Source organism: Neophocaena asiaeorientalis, unplaced genomic scaffold (assembly GCF_003031525.2).
Source record: "Neophocaena asiaeorientalis asiaeorientalis breed wild unplaced genomic scaffold, Neophocaena_asiaeorientalis_V1.1 scaffold79, whole genome shotgun sequence".
NCBI classification, from domain to species: domain Eukaryota; kingdom Metazoa; phylum Chordata; class Mammalia; order Artiodactyla; family Phocoenidae; genus Neophocaena; species Neophocaena asiaeorientalis.
This window is the reverse complement of record NW_020175402.1, coordinates 629,616-648,792: the sequence shown is the minus strand read 5'-3', so window position 1 is coordinate 648,792 and position 19,177 is coordinate 629,616. Positions and strand designations below refer to the sequence as shown.

At 36.8% G+C, this 19,177-nt stretch overlaps 1 protein-coding gene across 8 annotated transcripts in view; it reads left to right on the top strand.

Moving 5' to 3' along the window:
* Positions 1-19,177, top strand: part of USP48 (ubiquitin specific peptidase 48) — a 68,337-nt gene that overhangs the window by 27,812 nt on the left and 21,348 nt on the right. For 2 of the 8 annotated variants that reach the window (XM_024766662.1, XM_024766669.1), the window contains exons 9-15: positions 2,867-3,046; positions 6,494-6,622; positions 7,312-7,461; positions 10,936-11,133; positions 12,048-12,162; positions 13,082-13,212; positions 16,396-16,467. In XM_024766662.1, the coding sequence (XP_024622430.1) occupies positions 2,867-3,046; positions 6,494-6,622; positions 7,312-7,461; positions 10,936-11,133; positions 12,048-12,162; positions 13,082-13,212; positions 16,396-16,467 (975 nt within the window). Of the gene's footprint in view, positions 1-2,866; positions 3,047-6,493; positions 6,623-7,311; positions 10,126-10,935; positions 11,134-12,047; positions 12,163-13,081; positions 13,213-16,395; positions 16,468-19,177 lie in introns of those variants that run through there. The other 6 variants (XM_024766665.1, XM_024766664.1, XM_024766663.1 and 3 more) reach the window with 6 other exon arrangements.

The following is a 19,177-nucleotide window of genomic DNA, read 5'->3' as shown; positions in this document are numbered from 1 at the left end:
TTTCACCCTTTTTTTTTTTTTTTTTTTTTTTTTTTAACCATTATGTCTTAATTTTTTTTTCTCTTTTCCATTCATTCATCTCTCCTTCTGGAATTATATTAGTCATGTATTAAGATTTTAACTTTAAAAAAAAAAAAGATTTTAACTTTGCCATCCATGTCTCCTAACTCTTGCTTTGTCCTGCATTCTACCTAACTTTTCTCAGGTCTACCTTCTACTTTAATGATTCTCTATTTAGGCAAACCTAATTGCGCTGTTAAAACTTGGGTAGAGTTTCGACTTTCAGTTATTGTAATTTTCATTTCTAGAAGCTTGATTTGGTTCTGTATCACATCTTTCATTTTTTATAATCTCATTCCTTACTTTTTATTCTATCATTTATTTTTTATTTAGTTTTTATTCTATCATTTATTTCTTTAAACATAACGTTCTACTTATTTTTACTTTCTCCAGTAACTGAGATGAAAAACTTCATGGGTTATTTACCTGTTGTTTCCTGCCTCTCAGTTATAGTGACTTGTGTCCTTTGTGTTTTGTGTTGTGTTTGTATGTGTTTATGTGTATGTTGGACTGAATTCATATTTCTTAGAACTGTCACTCATTCTAGGACCACATCAAACTACATTCTTGGCTTGAGGTTTTTCTGTCTTCCTAGGTAGTATGAATTCTTGGTTGAAATATTCATGAGGGCTAGATTCTTAAAAACTTGCAACAGATATTTGTTTTTTTCCTCACCCCAAGAGTCAAAGTATAAAGCAGATAATTTTTTCCTACTATTTCCTCTGCAGGGTAGGTTCATTTCTCCTTATTTCTTAAACTGAAGAACCCTAGTTTCACGACGTGAGTCCTCTTCTAGATGCCTCACCTTTTAAGGATCTTAGCTTTGGTCCCACAAACCTCTTAAATGTGAAAAAAACAGTTGAAGTTGATAAAGTTTCACCTAATACTCTCAGGAGGAAATTGGTTTCATTTTCCTTAACCTCCTAGCTTCCTGCCTTCACATAGTATTTGGCTTCTGAGAATTCTTCATTTGTTGCCAGATGATCATTGCATCTTAAAAGATTTTAAAGTATTTTTATCTTAGTATTTTAAATTTATTTTCAGCTGGGGGGGGTTAGATGGGCTTTGCTTCAGGTATTAATCTGCATTACCGTGTCCCCCCACTGAGCTAAAGGAATGCAGGACTTTGTCATTTCAGTCAACTGCTGTATTCTCCATGCCTAAAACAGTGTCTAGAATGTTTATTATTTGTTGAATGAGTGACTGGCTATACCTTTATGACTGACTTCTTGCAGTTTTAAGGAAATTACAGTGATGAAACAAAGATATGTGTGCAAAGATTTTTATGACAAAAGTAATTATTTAATGGCCATAAAATGCTACCAGTTTAAATGTCCAGCAGTGAGGGAGTGGTTCAATATAATGTGGTACTTGTATATAGCCACTATAAATAATTTTCAGAAGAATATTTAATGATGTGGAAAGATGTTAATGATATATTTGTTGGAAAAAAATCTATAAGTTTCAATATTAATAGTGGTTATGTCTGTGTTGTAGGATTGCTGATGAATTTTTCTAAATTAATAAAATGTGTAGTAGCAGTGATTGCTTTAAGTACAGTTTCCTCCCTATAATTAAAGTTTAGAATGTTTAAAAGATTTTTTTCAAACTTAAAAATATTTTGTCTTAAAACGTAAATGTCCATTCATTTGCTGATATTTTGATGTATGGATAAAGCCTTCTCTTCTTGCATAAACCATGTGCATAGTAGATAGGCTGTGATATGTAGGTTTTGTTTATTTATTTTAATTTATCTATTTTATTTATTATTTATTTTTGGCTGCGTTGGGTCCCCGTTGCTGCATGCGGGCTTTCTCTAGTTGCTGCAGGCGGGGGCTACTCCTCGTTGAGTTGCACAGGCCTCTCATTGCGGTGGCTTCTCTTGTTGAGAAGCACGGGCTCTAGGCACGCGGGCTTCAGTAGTTGTGGCACGCGGGCTCAGTAGTTGTGGCGCACAGGCTTCATTGCTCCGCAGGATGTGGGGTCTTCCCGCAGCAGGGATCGAACCCGTTTCCCCTGCATTGGCAGGCGGACTCCCAACCACTGCGCCACCAGGGAAGCCCCCGTTTTGTTTATTTAAAGTGGAATAGTTAATAAGTTAAAATACTCATAAAGAAATCTGAGTGCAGAACCCAGTCTAGATTTTTATTGTTTCTTTCTCTGTATTTTCTATTCGTCTTGTCTACACCGATTTTTCCCCCCCTCTTTTGGCCGTGCCACGAGGCTTGTGGGATCTTAGTTCCCTGACGAGGGATCAAACCCACGTCATCGGCATTGAAAGCACCAAGTCCTAACCACTGGACGACCAGTGAATTCCCTTGTCTACACCTATTTTGAAAGCAATTTTCCTTAATGACTTATCTCCAATTTTTAAAAAAGATTTTTCTTTTTTCTAGAAACAATAGCTTTTTAGTTTTGCACTCAAATCTTATTAGTTTGTGTGTAGTTAATTTTTGTAATAAGTTGGAAAATATGAACAACTGATTCTGGGTAAGCATATGGCTCAGCCTGTTAATGCAGAAGGGAAAGTATACTTCAGAATAGCTTCGTAACCCTGAGTGCCCAGAATGCCGTAGCTTTCCACCTGTATATTTTGCAGAGGGAATGGAGAGTTGACACAGTGAGCTGCTTAAAACAATGCCTGCTACTTTATTTTATGAGACTAAATTCTTTAAATCTTAGGTGACATATTTTGAACTCTGTCAGATGCATAAAGAATTGTAATCATTACAATTCAGGCTCAGGATATAAGAAGAAATAATGTTATCCAAAATTTCTTTCATTTTTCCCCTTTCTCCTTCCCTAGGTGGGTCCTATGTGTATGAACTCAGTGCAGTCCTCATACACAGAGGAGTGAGTGCTTATTCCGGTCACTACATTGCCCATGTGAAAGATCCACAGTCTGGTGAATGGTATAAGTTTAATGACGAAGACATAGAAAAGATGGAGGGGAAGAAATTACAACTAGGGATTGAGGAAGATCTAGGTAAAACCTTTAAGTTGTGAGTGCCCTTTTAAAATATAATTTTTTTTTTTTACCAGAAATGTTTGTGATAAATTATTATGGCCCAAGATTGTTATGGACTATCAAGGCTATTTGCATTTCTTAAACACATGAAATCTCTGAACATCTGTTATAGAAATGCTTGAATTTTTTAAAAAAATGATTTTGCTCCAGAGATGGTTTCCATAATGTCATGTTTTCAGTACAGTTTGAAGGCACACATTTAATTTTCAATTAACAGGTTAATTGTGGGCAGCTAGGGAAGAGGATGGTGAGTATTAAGCTAAAAATTATGAGTAGTAGATGTAATATAGTAGGATTTGTAGTCCTTTTCTCTGGGTCAGGAAATTTATTTGGGGGAAATAAGTATAGCAGGGGAACTTTGTTCCCTGAGCAATGTCTACCCCTCTCTGTTAAGTATCTTACTCCATCCCTAGAGTGTGGAGCAGTGCCTCTGGGGAATAAGCTGCTTGCTGTTTTGTAGTAATGAGGTCTGCTGTAAACGATACCTCCTGAAATAGTATTATTCTAGTGTGTAGCTCTCATCACCTCGGTTTTCGTGGGCTACATACCCATTTATTGTCCAATGGAGTGGCTGTTCTTCCAATAGGAGCCATCTTGGCTGAGGTTCTCATCACTTTCTTAACGTGTTTGTCATTTTGGGGTGAGGCTCGGACAATGGGATGCAAAAAGAGAAAAGGATTGGGAGTAGGTGTGTGTCTCCTGCCACCCTTCTTTCTTAAAGGATCAGTACCTCTTTCCCAAGGTGGAGTAGCATGGCAGTTAAGGTTGGCTTTCAGGAAGGCCTGGGGAATCTTGCTGCAGATGTCCATGTGGGGGCTCTATTCTTGTAATTGGAAGAAGTATTTTCTATTTTTTTATGTATACCATTTTTTTCTTTTTGCGGTACGCGGGCCTCTCACTGTTGTGGCCTCTCCCGTTGCGGAGCACAGGCTCCGGACGTGCAGGCTCAGCAGCCATGGCTCACGGGCCCAGCCGCTCCACGGCATGTGGGATCTTCCCGGACTGGGGCACAAACCTGTGTCCCCTGCATCGGCAGGCGGACTCTCAACCACTGCGCCACCAGGGAAGCCCTATGTATACCATTTTTATTCATCAATTATACCTCAGTAAAGCTTGAAAAGAGAAAGTGGGAGGTGTGCTGGGTTTGCCTGCTCTGAGGAGCGCTCAACCCAGGCTTGATGCTAGAAGTATTTTCTAATTTTAAATCACATTTTAGACATGTAGCAATCTTGCTCCCACTTTACCTAAGTAATACTTAGGCTCTTAACATTTGCTTATATATTTTCTTATCGTGATATTCTTACTAGGAACAAAATTGACATGTAGTTTTAAATTGTGAATAATTAAAATTTGGCTTTATTTGACTGTTCTTTACTGAGGTTTATTTGATCTGTTTCATTACAGTGAGAAAATTGTAGGATTAAAAGCATTATTAAGGCTCTCCTGTCTTCTACATATAGATAGTCCTACATTTTAAAACAGTTCAATAGAAAGAGACTCTACATGTATGAGGACCCCATTCCAATTTTTTTTTTTTTTTTTAATTGCGGTATGCAGGCCTCTCACTGTTGTGGCCTCTCCCGTTGCGGACTCTCAACCACTGCGCCACCAGGGAAGCCCGCATTCCAATGTTTTAATACCTCTCATTATATGCAGCTTACATTGCTCCTTTTATCTATTTTATCAAAAATAGAAAATACTTATTCATTAAATTCCATTAGTCAGTCATTACTATATTCTCTTGTGAACTTCTATGAATCATTTTATATTCCGTCTTATACAAATTAATGAACACTTTTTTTTGAGTTTTTCCTTTTTTAAAAAAATTTTTAAAAATTAATTTTTGCTGTGTTGGGTCTTCTTTTATGTGCGTGGGCTTTCTCCTAATTGCGGCAAGTGGGGGCCACTCCTCATCGCGGTGCGCGGGCCTCTCACTATCGCGGCCTCTCTTGTTGCGGAGCACAGGCTCCAGACGCGCAGGCTCAGTAATTGTGGCTCACGGGGCTAGTTGCTCCGCGGCATGTGGGATCTTCCCAGACCAGGGCTCGAACCCGTGTCCCCTGCATTGGCAGGCAGATTCTCAACCACTGCGCCACCAGGGAAGCCCAATGAACATCTTAAATCTTAACTTTTTAGTTAGGAATGACCAACATCTTTTCTTTGTATACATGCTCCTGAGAGTTTTAATTCCCTATGACTGGTCTTCACACATACTTGCTCCTGTAGTCCCTATAAGAATATTGAACAACTTTTGTATTTCATTGCACATTTTAAAATCCAGCATTTTTCATTGTAAATTTAAATAGCTTCAAATAATGTAACTTCTGACAAATTATAAATATTGAAACTTAAACTGCAGCATTACTGTTGTATCCAAATGAAATTACATAACATATAGATTCCATACATCCTTGTCATCCTTTTCAGAGTTAAATGAACTGATCTTTTTTTATGACAGGATTTTTTATGTTTCCTTTTTCTCCTATACTAGTGTTTCCATTACACTGACCCTATAGAATTTCATTCTGATGGAATATACTAAGTTTTCTGTAGCTATAAAGCTCTAAATAGTTAGAAAGTACTTCTGGATTGAGTGTTCTTTTTTTTTTTTTTAAATAAAACTATATAATTGATCAAACCAATGTAAGTGTGTTAGAAATTAAAAAAAATTGAACAGCAAAATTTTACTGTAAACATATCTTTTGGTGAGATAAGACTTTTTTTGTCACAGGTAAGAGGTTATATCTTTCTTTTGTAAGGTGGGGAGGCAGATGACTGAAAAGAGAGGTGGAAACCATCAGTGAAACCTGAACAATTTTAGAAAAATACATTGTCAATTGATGATCTGGTAATTGATTTCCTCAGAACTGTCCATGACCTCCTACCCATTGGAAGGTTATCCTGGGGTAATCAGACTCAATTTGAAGATCCCCTTCATGCGATGTATGTGCCATGTAAAACACGAATGTTTTCCACTTGCTTCTGAATTTATAGAGATTAGTGGCTAATCTTAGCATTTTATTTCATTGTTTTCAGGAACATTCCATTTTATTTCTTTGCACAATTAAGTCTGGATTTATTTTTGTAATTTAAGATCAACAGTAAAATAAACTCATAATAGTTTGTGGTTTTTTTTTTTTTTCCTGGTTCAGGTTTGTCATTGTGAAAAAGAATACTTTCTTTTCAGCTTGTAAAAATGGAATATGGCAGGCAATGCGGGTTAGTAACTTGTTTAAATATTAAGAAATTTGTCCAGCCTGCTAAATTTGTATTGCCTTTTAATGTATCTTGAGTTCGTATTTTAGGAATTGTTTTCTATGACCCTCCCCCTTCCCCTCCCCTGCAAAAGAATGAATAAACTCTAGGCATTCTAATTTAGTCATCTTTTGATTTCTCTTACCTCAGCAGAACCTTCTAAATCCCAGACACGTAAACCCAAGTGTGGCAAAGGAACTCACTGCTCTCGAAATGCGTACATGTTGGTTTATAGACTACAAGCTCAAGAAAGACCCAACACGACTATTCAGGTACCAGGTGAGCAATTTTCCAGGATTACATAAGGCAAATATTTTAGAACACCATGCTCAAAGGTCAATGACGAGAACGGATTGCTTTTATCTATTATGGTAGGTTGGTTGCATATGGTAAATGGTGAAAGTGTATATAATCACAGATTTGCTTTAAAGTGGTGAGTTTTTATGATAAAGGAGGCTTTAACAGAACTATTCCACTGACTGCCCCTAAAGAAAAGCAAAAGCAATTAAAAAAAATTCCTATGGATTATAAAGATGAATTTAAAGAGCAATTTGGTTCTGTTTTGTTCAGTTTTGTAAAGCAGTTTTGGGTTTTAGCCAGTTATAAATTTTCTAGATTTAATATAAGACAGAAAGAGCTGCTACTTGGCTGAAGGCAGTCGTCAGTTGTCATTTTACCTAATACTGTGCTGTGCTCTGTCTGTGGCACCATGTGTTTTGGATGGTGTTTCTGACCCATTTGATGCTTCCAGTTGGCTGATGATGTCATGCAGAATCGGGTAGGGAAACCCCCTGGTATTATTCCAGGGTCTGTCTTCAGTTTTACTTCTGCCTGCAGGTTGTAGGGAGACCATAGTAGGATTTTGCCACCAAAATCTTAGCCAGTATTTGTTGTAATTTACAAATCAGCATGGTTCTTTGTCTTTGAAAAACAGGATAAAGGTTTTTGTGTCTTTCTGTTCTGAATAGCCTTTCTTCAAGAGCTGGTAGATCGGGATAATTCCAAATTTGAGGAGTGGTGTATTGAAATGGCCGAGATGCGTAAGCAAAGTGTGGATAAAGGAAAAGCAAAGCATGAAGAAGTTAAGGAGCTGTACCAAAGGTTACCTGCTGGAGCTGGTCTGTAAGATATTCTGGGACAGCACTGTTGCCATTAAGTGCCTTGTTTCTTTTATGTTCACAAATGTGTATGAACAAGCTTTCCCCTGCCCTTTCTTATTTATAACCCATTAATGCCAGCTTGTGCACTATACAATAACTATGTAAACCAACAGTAACTTAATGTGTAGCATTCCGTATAGTTTTCATTATCGTGTACTTTTAAAAATGGGAAGCTCTTAATAAATTATGAGGTTTAGGTCAGCACTCTGCATATATAACCCTTGTAGATATTTCTAATTTGTGAGGCATTAACTTGTTTTTGAAAGAAAAATCTGATTGGGCTACTATGGAAGCAACTTGCCTAGTCTATTTCCTTGTGTACTTTGTGCCCTAATAGTATTAACAGGCATTCTTTTATATGAGTACTATTTTTATGATACTGTTAGATTATTTTGAAATTTAGTATCAAATATTCTAAGAATAGGAAAGCTTTCTGCTGACCCCTAATTTCTTAAGAATTATCCCACACAGTCTAGCTCATTCCTTTACTGTGTATGTTTATTCAAGTTTATCTAATGCCTCAAAAAGGAAACCTCAACACCTTAAGGCTGGTATGCCATTTGTAATAATGTTTTCTGTCATTTCATAGGCAATTCCCCATACCCAACTCCTACTTTAAAAAGAGGCAGTTTTACTAATTTTAGAAAATAAATACTCAAGCGTAATTGTACTTGTGGTTTTGTCTTTTTGATATCTCAGTTTTCCATTACTGGTATTACTTTAAGCAAAAGATGAATATAAATTGCTACATCTGTAAGAATATCTCTCAAAAGTTCTGTCTAAACTATACCTTAATTTGATTCTGACCTTTCTTTGTAACCTGTTACTCTGCTTCAAGGGTTGGGATTATCCTAAATAATTAGACCGACCTCAGTTTTATTGGAAACAATTTGGAAATGAACATGTAATTCAAATCTCTAAATTTATTCAAAGGAGTTGGTACCTAGAAATTTGTTTTCTGAACCTTATTCATGGTTTCCTGTATTCACTGGACAAAAGAAAGCAACTTACTGGGTCTATAAACTAAAGAGAATCACTCTTTAAAATTGTATGGTCCAAAGATGTTATGTGTCAAGTTTACACTGTGTGCCCTCTTGCCTGTTTTCATTCCGTCTATAAGAACCAGTGCTTGTGTTCTTCGAATATGTATATATGTTATCAATACTCTTACCAATTATGAGGTTTATAATTTTTTCCCGTTTATAGTAACCTTATATGATAGTAAGTCCATGTTTTCCTAAAATATTGTCAGATCTCAAAGCTACTGACCACGGTTTTGTGCTGCCAATCAAAGTCTTATGTTTTTTCTAAATCTTATCTTTGTGAACATATTAAAAGAAGGGTCATTTATCCTAAAATATAAACCTCACTGGGAACCTGAACCCTTTTGGCCCTTTTTATTTAAGTTGAAATAAATTCTCTCTAAATAATCCTAAATTATCTTTAGGGAAGTTGTTTCAAATATTTTTGATGCCATGATCTTTCTAGACTTTATAACTTTCCAAAACAAATTCCTATTCAGAATCCAGGCATTTAAAACTATATATAAATAAGTTTGAACCATAGTATACGTTTCCCTTTGGTAAATATTTTAACACTTGCTTTCCCGCTTCGTCAGATGCTGAGATTTTTATACAGTTTGTTATCCCAACTTAATAGAGTTCTTACTCCTGTTCGTTAGTTGATTCTCCATGCCTTTGGCATCACAATAATGGAGAACATCTGTGAGAACCTGCCAGGCGTCTCTCTCTAGTGCAGAAACATCTGTAGTGTAAAAACCTTGCACAAGCAGAATCTACTTTAATTATTGAGACTTGTGCTAGACCCCGATTGTTAGGGAAGCCCTTGGTAGAAATTGCTACAGCTCTTGCAAGATTTTTCTAATCTTCATATCTTATATCAATAGCCTTGAGATTACTAAAAGTTTTAACCTATGGGACTCTCCTTGGGAAGAGATTAGATATGCTAAGATTTGTATTTTGCTCTCTGGGATAGGGATCATTCCATACCATTACACATTGTAAAATGCCACAACCATGTTAACCTATGCTGAATCTTACTCCACATTTATATATTGTGTGAATATATGATTAACTTTTCTATATCTCTTTTCTTCCATAAAAGCTCAAAATGCTTCACATATCCTATCTTTTACATTCAACAGCATCCCTGTGAGGTAGGTAGAAGGCAGGTATTATTACCTTCATTTTACAAATAAAAGATCTGAAGCATAGAGAGTTCAAGTGACTTGCTCAAGTTCAGTTTCTTGGTGGCAGAACTTGGTCTCAACTTGTAGTCACGAGCTCTTCCTCTGCAGCTGCATCAGAGCTGACCAGTCAGGAGTCTTTCAGTTTATGATGTACAGTTTTAGCACAAATAAGGGATCCAACAGTTCTGGATTTTGTTTTTGTAAAAATTGAAATGTTTTATGCTAAACTTAAAATGGAAGTTAGTTTTTAGACTTGTAAATCTCAGGGAAGTGTAAAATTGGTCAAAATGGGCTTTGAGTTGAATTGTCTATCCCTCAGATCTCATCAGAAGTAGTATCATAATACAAATATATAAATTCAACCTCTGTATGTTTTCTTCTATGTTTTATGCTGGGACTCACTGGAGATCTTTGTAAGTAATCAAAGCTGGCCCTTTATCTTTAATTTTGGCTTTTACGGAACTCTGGGGCTCTGTTTTCCCAAATTAAAACACATTCTGAGGTGTTTGGTTGTATCTTTTAATTTTTGCAACTTCAGAATTGATAATATTCGATTCCAGTGCACTTCATCCTAGAAGTTGCTTAAAATAGCTTAATTTCTTGAAATACATAATAATGTAATGAATTGATTGTGATATGGATTTGGATGGGGAAATCAACTACCTTTTAATCAACATCAGTATCATCTTGGGTGAAGAAAAATTCAGTGGTTTAAACGGCCTTGTGAAAGTGCGGTTATAGCTGATGAGGTTAATTTTTAACTTAGAACCTAGTCAGACTCCTCATTTTAACTTTCAGTTGTATTATCACACATCGATGACAAGTGTTTATGAAAATCGTTATGGGGGTGAGGTTATGTGATTTGCGAGCTGGCCTGGAGTGTGGCTTGTAGTCACCAAGTGTCCTGATCAGAGCTCTGCTGTGCTATCAAGCAAGACACTTCTCTCTGTGGAAACCTCTTTTGTAGAATGTGGTTAATAATACCAGCCGATCTTACAGGGCACCGTGCAGACTCGTCCCTCCCGTGCACAGCTCCTTGAACTCAGATGAGTGCTAGTTAAACGGAGCTTTGTGCTATACTCATGAGACGTCTTCCCTGAACAATGATTCTTCTGATTCTGCTAACTTTGGAAAGAGTTTGCATTGTCTTGAGGAAATGAATGTATGGCTTAGTCAAAAAGCTGTAAAAATACATAGGCTCTTTCCCTTCCTTTCTTCCTCAGAGCCCTATGAATTTGTCTCTCTTGAGTGGCTGCAGAAGTGGTTGGATGAATCGACACCCACCAAGCCTATTGATAATCACGCTTGCCTGTGTTCCCACGATAAGCTTCATCCTGATAAAATATCGATTATGAAGAGAATATCTGAATATGCGGCAGACATTTTCTATAGTAGATATGGAGGAGGACCAAGACTAACTGGTAATTCAAGATGTCTTATCTGCTTAAAAAAGAGTAATGCAATAAGTCTGCATTATATGATCTTTATGATCATTTGACCCAGACTGTGCTTAGACCTCATATTCCTTGCACTTTGCAAAAATGATTTGCTAGGGCTTCCCTGGTGGCACAGTGGTTGAGGGTCCGCCTGCCGATGCAGGGGACACGGGTTTGTGCCCTGGTCCTGGAGGATCCCACATGGCGCGGAGCGGCTGGGCCCGTGAGCCATGGCTGCTGAGCCTGCGCGTCCGGAGCCTGTGCTCTGCAATGGGAAAGGCCACAGCAGTGAGAGGCCTGCGTACCGCAAAAAAAAAAAAAATTTTGCTAAGTCAAGTATAAATTAAGCAGCGTCATACACAGTATATTTATAATGTTAGAAAAGAAACTGCTTATTCAGTTTTGTTGTGTGTTTTTTCTCACAAGACAGACAAAATAGGATACATTAGAGAAAGCCATCTAGTGTTTTGTTATTTTGTACAGTACTCTTCAGAGTATTGGTTTGGTTGATACCCACAGGAAGGTCTTAAACAATTAACATTACATTTATAGTTGTCAGATATATTGATTACCCTCCCCTCCTTTACACCCTCCATCATTTGACGGTGGTCTTGCAAAATTTGCATCTAAATCTTGTAAAATGTACTTTCTGGCATAGATAGTTATAGCATATTATAACATTTTATGTCCTATAGTTCTTTCTTTATGCAGGATAACACTGTTGCTGTCTTAATATTTATGTCACCAAAATAATTTAGGACATATACCAATTTGCTGTATTGTGAAAATTTGTGACTTTGGGTTAAAATTCTTCATTGTTTTATGAAGTGCTGAAAACATTTTCTTAACAGGAAATCTGTATGTGAATACACTCTTCCCTTTCATTTTCTCTGTCTCAGTGAAAGCCCTGTGTAAGGAATGTGTAGTAGAACGTTGTCGTGTGTTGCGTCTGAAGAACCAACTAAATGAAGATTATAAAACTGTAAATAATCTGCTCAAAGCAACAGTAAAGGGGTATGTTCACAGCGTATATTGTTTGATAAGCTAAAAAACCAAGTAGCTTATTATTTGTGGATAATAGGGACTTAGGATCTTTGGAAGAAAGAAGGGTGATGAGTGGTTGGCCACAGCAGAGTAAATTTTGTGGTGATTGCTGCTGTGGCAAAGATAAAGAGGCCTGAGGCACAGCTCCTGTGGCTATATTCCATCCATTAGAAAGATTGAAGCAGAGATGTGCATCTGAGGCCTAAACAAGCTAAGGCAAGGTGCTCGCCTGTGTTCTGACATGGAATTGTGGAATACTTAAGTTGGAAAACCATTCTAGCAGGCCTGGGGCGTCCCCTTTAAAGAGGCTGAAGTAAGTTTGTTAACCAGGGGTACCCAGTGGTGCATCCTTGTCAGGAGCATACAGGCTTCTTGGAGTTTGTTGAGCCACACTCTGTAGAGCATCTCTGGACTCAGGTGGCATTTATGATGTTTGGGTTTAATTTAAGTTGTATATTTCCCAAAGAAATATCAATCTAGTTCACTGTTTTGGGTCATTCCACAAACAACCTCCTGAGTCCCCTAAATGTGTTTGTGTATATATATGTGAGTGCCTATATGCATTTGAAGGGTCAGCTATATGCAGTTTTGAGTAGTAATCAAGTGAAGGAAAGTGGCCAGTTGTTTGGTGTGATTGGCATAAATTTAAATGAGGGTTAGGAGTAGCAGGGTAAGATTAGGATGGAAGCAAAGTGTTTTCTATACGTGCAATTTGATGTGAGGAGTAAAAATGGCCAAAATGAGGAAATGGGTTAAAAAAAATAGTGTACACAGCAGCAACTACTGAACATTTTAATTCAGTTTAGTTGTGGCCTTCACAAGGAAAGAAGGGAGAAGGACATTAGGAAGTGTCACTTGCGTGACTTTACATTCTCTCTCTCTCCCACAGCAGTGATGGATTTTGGGTAGGGAAATCCTCCTTGCGCAGTTGGCGCCAGCTAGCTCTTGAACAGCTGGATGAGCAAGATGGCGATGCAGACCAAAGCAGTGGGAAAATGAATGGCAACACCTTGAATAAAGGTAGTATTTAAAACCTGTATGTAGATGGTTGTGAATCATACCACAGAATTGTAAGCATTTGTTTGTAGTACAATAGTTTTGATTCCCATCCACGTAATTCCTAAGACAATTTTTTGAAGCCTAAAGCTCTCGAAAATGTCTCAGAACGCTTAAAAAGACTTACAAGCTATTGAAAGTGAGCAAGGGCTCAACAGCTCAAGAGAGGCATTCCTTATGGCATAAGGCATTCCTTATGACCTGCTTTGGGCTTAGCGTCTCTCTAGTTAATCGCAAGCAAAATTAATTTTGCTCCAGCTAAAATTTTTAAGAAAGGCAAGTCTGCTGCAAATTGCATAGTACGTTGTTAGCTCAGTACATTTTGGTTATAGATTATTAGCCATGCCAACAGGCTGACTTCGTCAAGTTAAATGTGCTTGAACTTCTGCATTTTTCATCCAGGAGAAAAAGCAGGTTTTGAATATCTGCTTCCCACTAGCTATCTACCTTACTACGTTTGTTAGTGTGTATATGTCCATGACTCTCTCTCGCCCTGTCAAAGCTCACCCTTCCCCCTCCCCATATCCTCAAGTCCGTTCTCCAGTAGGTCTGCGTCTTTATTCCTGTCTTACCCCTAGGTTCTTCATGACATTTTTTTTCCTTAAATTCCATATATATGTGTTAGCATACGGTATTTGTCTTTTTCTTTCTGACTTAACTTCACTCTGTATGACAGACTCTAGGTCTATCCATCTCATTACAAATAGCTCAATTTCGTTTCTTTTTAAGGCTGAGTAATATTCCATTGTATATATGTGCCACATCTTCTTTATCCATTCATCCGATGATAGGCACTTAGGTTGTTTCCATCTCCGGGCTATTGTAAATAGAGCTGCAATGAACATTTTGGTACATGACTCTCTTTGAATTTTGGTTTTCTCAGGGTATATGCCCAGTAGTGGGATAGCTTTTTACTTACAAATTCTTCTGAGTTTTCTGAAGCGATGCTTTTAAATAGGAAATTATATTAATGTAAGTCAACCACTCAATTCCAATTTTGTAATCAGTATTTTATAAGATTATGGGAAATTAAAACATTAAAACCTTTCAGATTTAAAATAGAAATCAGTAGTTTGATCATTTTACTAATTCATATACAATTAATGATCCATAAGCAATTATTTCACTTAATATTATCTCCAAATATTAGTACTTATATACATATATTTTATTATTTTAATATTCTTAACCTTTTTACTGAGATATTCTGTATTTTCTGCATTTGAACATTTGTATCATTTTATTTGGTGTGGATCTTCCCACATCACTGCTTTATTTTTGAGAATGTAAAAACACTAGAGCCACTAATAATTTTAAACTGATTTTTTTTTAAAACATTTTCAAATTTGATGAGTGATTTTTTTTTCTTTTGGCTAAAGTATTTTGTTGTGCTGTGTACTTCATGAGCTTAACATTTGTTTCAATTTTATTCTGTCATTTAAAAAAGATATTTTAAATATAGCCAATATATTATAATAGCTATATATGGAATATAACTTTTACAAATTGTGAATCACTGTGTTGTGTACCTGAAACTTATTTAATATTGTACATCAACCACCTCACTAAAAAGAAAGATTAAAAACATACTTTTAGTGTGATGTGACCCAGTATGTTAAATATTTTGTGCTCCTTTAAGCCTCTTTACATATCAGTGGCCCTTCTTTTTTTTTAAACTGAAGTATAGTTGACTTACAATGTTGTGTTAATTACAGCAAAGTGACTAAGTTATACATATAGCTATTCTCTTCCATTATGGTTTATCCCAGGATTTTGACTATAGTTCCCTGTGCTCTGCAGCAGGACCTTGTTGTTTATCCGTTCTGTATATACCAGTTTGCATCTGCTCACCCCAAAGTCCCAGTGCATGCTGCCGCCACCACCCCAACCACCAGTCTGTTCTCTATGTCACCGATTCTTTCTGTTTCATAGATAGGTTGATTTGTGTCATGTTCTAGATTGCAGTGACCCTTCATTTTAAGGAAAGTTAGATGCCATAATAGAAAATGCCTTGATGTCCTAGCTTAAAAATATTTTTCATGTCGCTTTCAGAGTAAAATGCTCCTCTTCTCCCCCTTCCTCCATTCAAAGATTTTAAAAGCTTGAAGCAGAGTAGAAGGAACAAAGTAAAAAAAGCCTTTCCACCAGGTATAATCACTGTAAATAGTGGCTTTTTGTAATGGTGCTTGTTATTGGCACAGTTGTACATCATCCTTTACCAAAACAGTTTTTAAAAATATAGCAGCTACATTTCATTGTATGAATATATATTTATTTAACCTATTTCAGTTTTTTACAATTAGTATGTAAACACAGATGCAGTAAATGTGTCCTTGTACCTACTTCTTTGCCTAATTTTCACATTATGTGACAGAGAGAGAGAGACACAGAGAAACAGGCAGGAGACAGTTATCTGATCATGTCTTTCCTTTGCCCATTTCTCTGCTTAAGCTTTTTAATGATTAGTAAATATTCTTTATGTATATTAAGTGTATTAAAAGTCTGTTATGTGCTTAACCTGGAAAATCCATGAATAAGAATTCTAATATCCCGCTACTTAGGACTTCTTTTATTTGATCCTGTTCACTGGTATACACAAGTACAAACTGGCAAGTGTCACAGTGTAGACAAGTAGGAGAAGCAGATGTTGAAAGAGAACTGTTAATAGGAAAAGGAAAGTTTTAATTAAATATATTTAAAAATTTTTTTTTAAATTATATATGTTTGATATGAAATGTTAAATTCTTATTTCATTAGCCTTCTAAAGTTTTCTGTTCTTCCCTAAAGAGTTGATGGATGAAAGTGACATGACATGTAGATGATTATCCTGGTTTATGACACAGTAATCTGAATACCTTGACTAGAATTGATGGAAGGATATGTAAACTGTTTTTCAGTTTGAAAAAATGCATATTTTCTTGCATAACCCCAATCTTTAAAAAGCAAAACTGCCGTTCAGAAATTTTTCTTTCCTTTAAGGGAAAGAAATGAAACACTTCTTAGCAGGACTGTGTCGAATCACTTGGGTCTAATTTTTAAAATGTTTTAAAGTTTTCTGTGTTTGAAATTGTGTAGAGTAGTATCTTTGCTACTTTGAAATTTAAATACAACAGTAGAAGAGTTATTATCTGTATTTCTTTTGATTAGATGAATCAAAGGAAGAAAGAAAAGAGGAGGAGGAAGAATTAAATTTTAATGAAGACATTCTGTGCCCACATGGTAAGCTAGATAATGTAAAACTTCTGTTGTTAGCTTTACTTTAGCATATCATATATATTTTGTTAAATATTTTACACTTGAGCTCAGGCCCTAATATGGCAGCCATGGTAGAGCAACTGGTTTTCTAAACTGTTCATGATCCTAATGTTTCTATTCTCTTGCCCTTTTCAACTGTTAGCTTCTACTGCCTACTTTCAAGCCAATGCCTCTCACACATTTCCCTCTCTCCTCGCAAAAAAAATTTAAAATAATAGAATTTCCCCATATTTTATTTTTTTATTATTATTTTTTTTTGTGGTACGCGGGCCTCTCACTGTTGTGGCCTCTCCCGTTGCAGAGCACAGGCTCCGGAAGCGCAGGCTCAGCAGCCATGGCTTACGGGCCCAGCCGCTCCGCGGCATGTGGGATCTTCCCGGACTGGGGCACAAACCCGTGTCCCCTGCATCAGCAGGTGGACTCTCAACCACTGCGCCACCAGGGGAGCCCTCCCCATATTTTAGTGAAGAAACTTATTGTCACTTGTCACATTGAAGGGTTTTCTGAGCTTGAAGGAGAAGAATTTCAGTTATTTCCCATTTATGTGTCTGTGTCTTTGTCCAAATTTGAACACTTTGAAAACAGCATTTGTATATTCTTCTTAGGGCTATTTCTGGTTTAGTTCCTTAGCTACTGTGTACTATATATTCTTAATAATAATTTCCTAATCCTTATTAATCCTGAATATTTGTTTATGTATTTATTTGGTTTTAGTGAGTGCTCATTTGAAATAACTTTTTTTTGAGAGGGACTCCTTATATATGACACATGGTTTGCCATTCTGTCAGCCCTCTGAAAGCCAAAATGGTGTCTACTTCTCAAAGTCTTCTACTGTATAAGTTCCCCACTCACACTTTTTTTTTTTCTAACTCCACCTTGAGAAAAATTGGACCCAGAGGAGCTGGGATGTCAGTGATGAATCTGTTAACACGTTTGCATTTCTTGTTGTGTGCTAATGTATTGCTAATACTCAGAATTCTTTTTTTTTAATTGAAGTATAGTTAATTACTATGTTGTAGTAGTTTCATGTGTACAGCAAATTGATTCAGTTATACATATATGTATTCTTTTTCAGATTCTTTTCCGTTACAGGTTATTATAAGATATTGAGTGTAGTTCCCTGTGCTATACAGTAGGTCCTTGTTGTTTGTCTGTTTTATATATAGTAGTGTATATCTGCTAATCCCAAACTCCTAATTTATTCCCCCTCCACCATCCGCTTTGGTAACTATAAGTTTGTTTTCTGTCGGTGAGTCTGTTTCTGTTTTGTAAATAAGTTCATTTGAATGATTATTTTTTAGATTCCATATATGAGTGATATCATGGTATTTGTCTCTCTGACTTCACTTAATATGATAATCTCTAGGTCTATTCATGTTGCTGCACATGGCATTATTTCATTCTATTTTATGGCTGAGCCTAATACCCAGGCTTCTTGTTGGTCCCAATAAATTCCTTATTTTAGTTCTTACTTCATTGCCTCATTATGAACCCATACATGATGCCTCACCCTTTCCCTCATTCACACCAGTGCGGCGTGGCATGCAGAATCTTAGTTCCTCAACCAGGGATCAAACCTGCGCCCCTTGCCGTGGAAGTACAGACTCTTAACCACTGGACCGCCAAGGAAGTCCCCACACTAGTGGTTTTTTATGAAGAGTCCTGGTGGTGCTAGTGATAGTAGTTGTCACTTGAGTTGTATCTGTGTGCCTATCTTTCTGGACACAATCTCACTGCACTTCACTAGCTGAGTGGCATTCTCATTTACTGGCTACACAACTAGGAAGTGGGGGTGAAGGGTCATCCTGGGATGTGGATTTTTTTTTTTTTAAACATTTGTAGCATAGATGTGCACATAGCATAAGTGCCTCCATTTTGAGAGTTGAGGAATCTGTAGTAAAATACTAAGTTTTCATGCTTGGTGCTGCTTAGCAGAGTGAAACAATGCCAGAACTCAGACTGTCTTCCTCCTTCGTTCACTGACATTTGGTCTCAGCCCACCTCTCTCATCTTGTCATTTTAGTTTTACAGTTTTGACTAGAAAGCGTGGCAGAGCTGAAAGTGATTTCAGGACTTATGCTGCTCCCATCAGCTTGTCAGAAATTGTAGATGAGCTATTTTTTTTTAGATCTTCTAGCTTGATCTGCAGCTCAGTGGAATTTTGTTGCTGTACCTTGTTATCTTGCGTTTAAAAAGCATAGTTCTCAACTCTTGCTTTTGCTGACGTCACCTGTCAGTGTACCATGTCCACAGGTGCAGGATACGGGACTTCACTTAAAACGTACCCCACTCTTAAGTTTATATTAAAACTTGTTCCTGAGATGTTGTGATGGTCATCATAGCAAACAGATGATAGACATTTATCAAATGTTTACCTTGTGCCTAGAATTTTTCTAAGTGTATAGATATTAACTCATTTAATCTACACAACAACCCTGAAAGGTCAGTATTACTAGTGTACCGATTGTACTGATGAGTAAGTAAACGGAGGCACAGAGAGGTGAGAGTCGTTTGCTAAAGGGTACCACACTTAATGCATAGGTTTCCCCTAGTTATATAATTGTCTGAAATTCTTTTTCTTTGAAAATTTGAAGGACTACTGTATCTTTCAATGTACCATTTGTCCAAAGCCCTCTTAGGCAGTTTTTGTCCCTTCCACTTTCGGTAGCTTGTT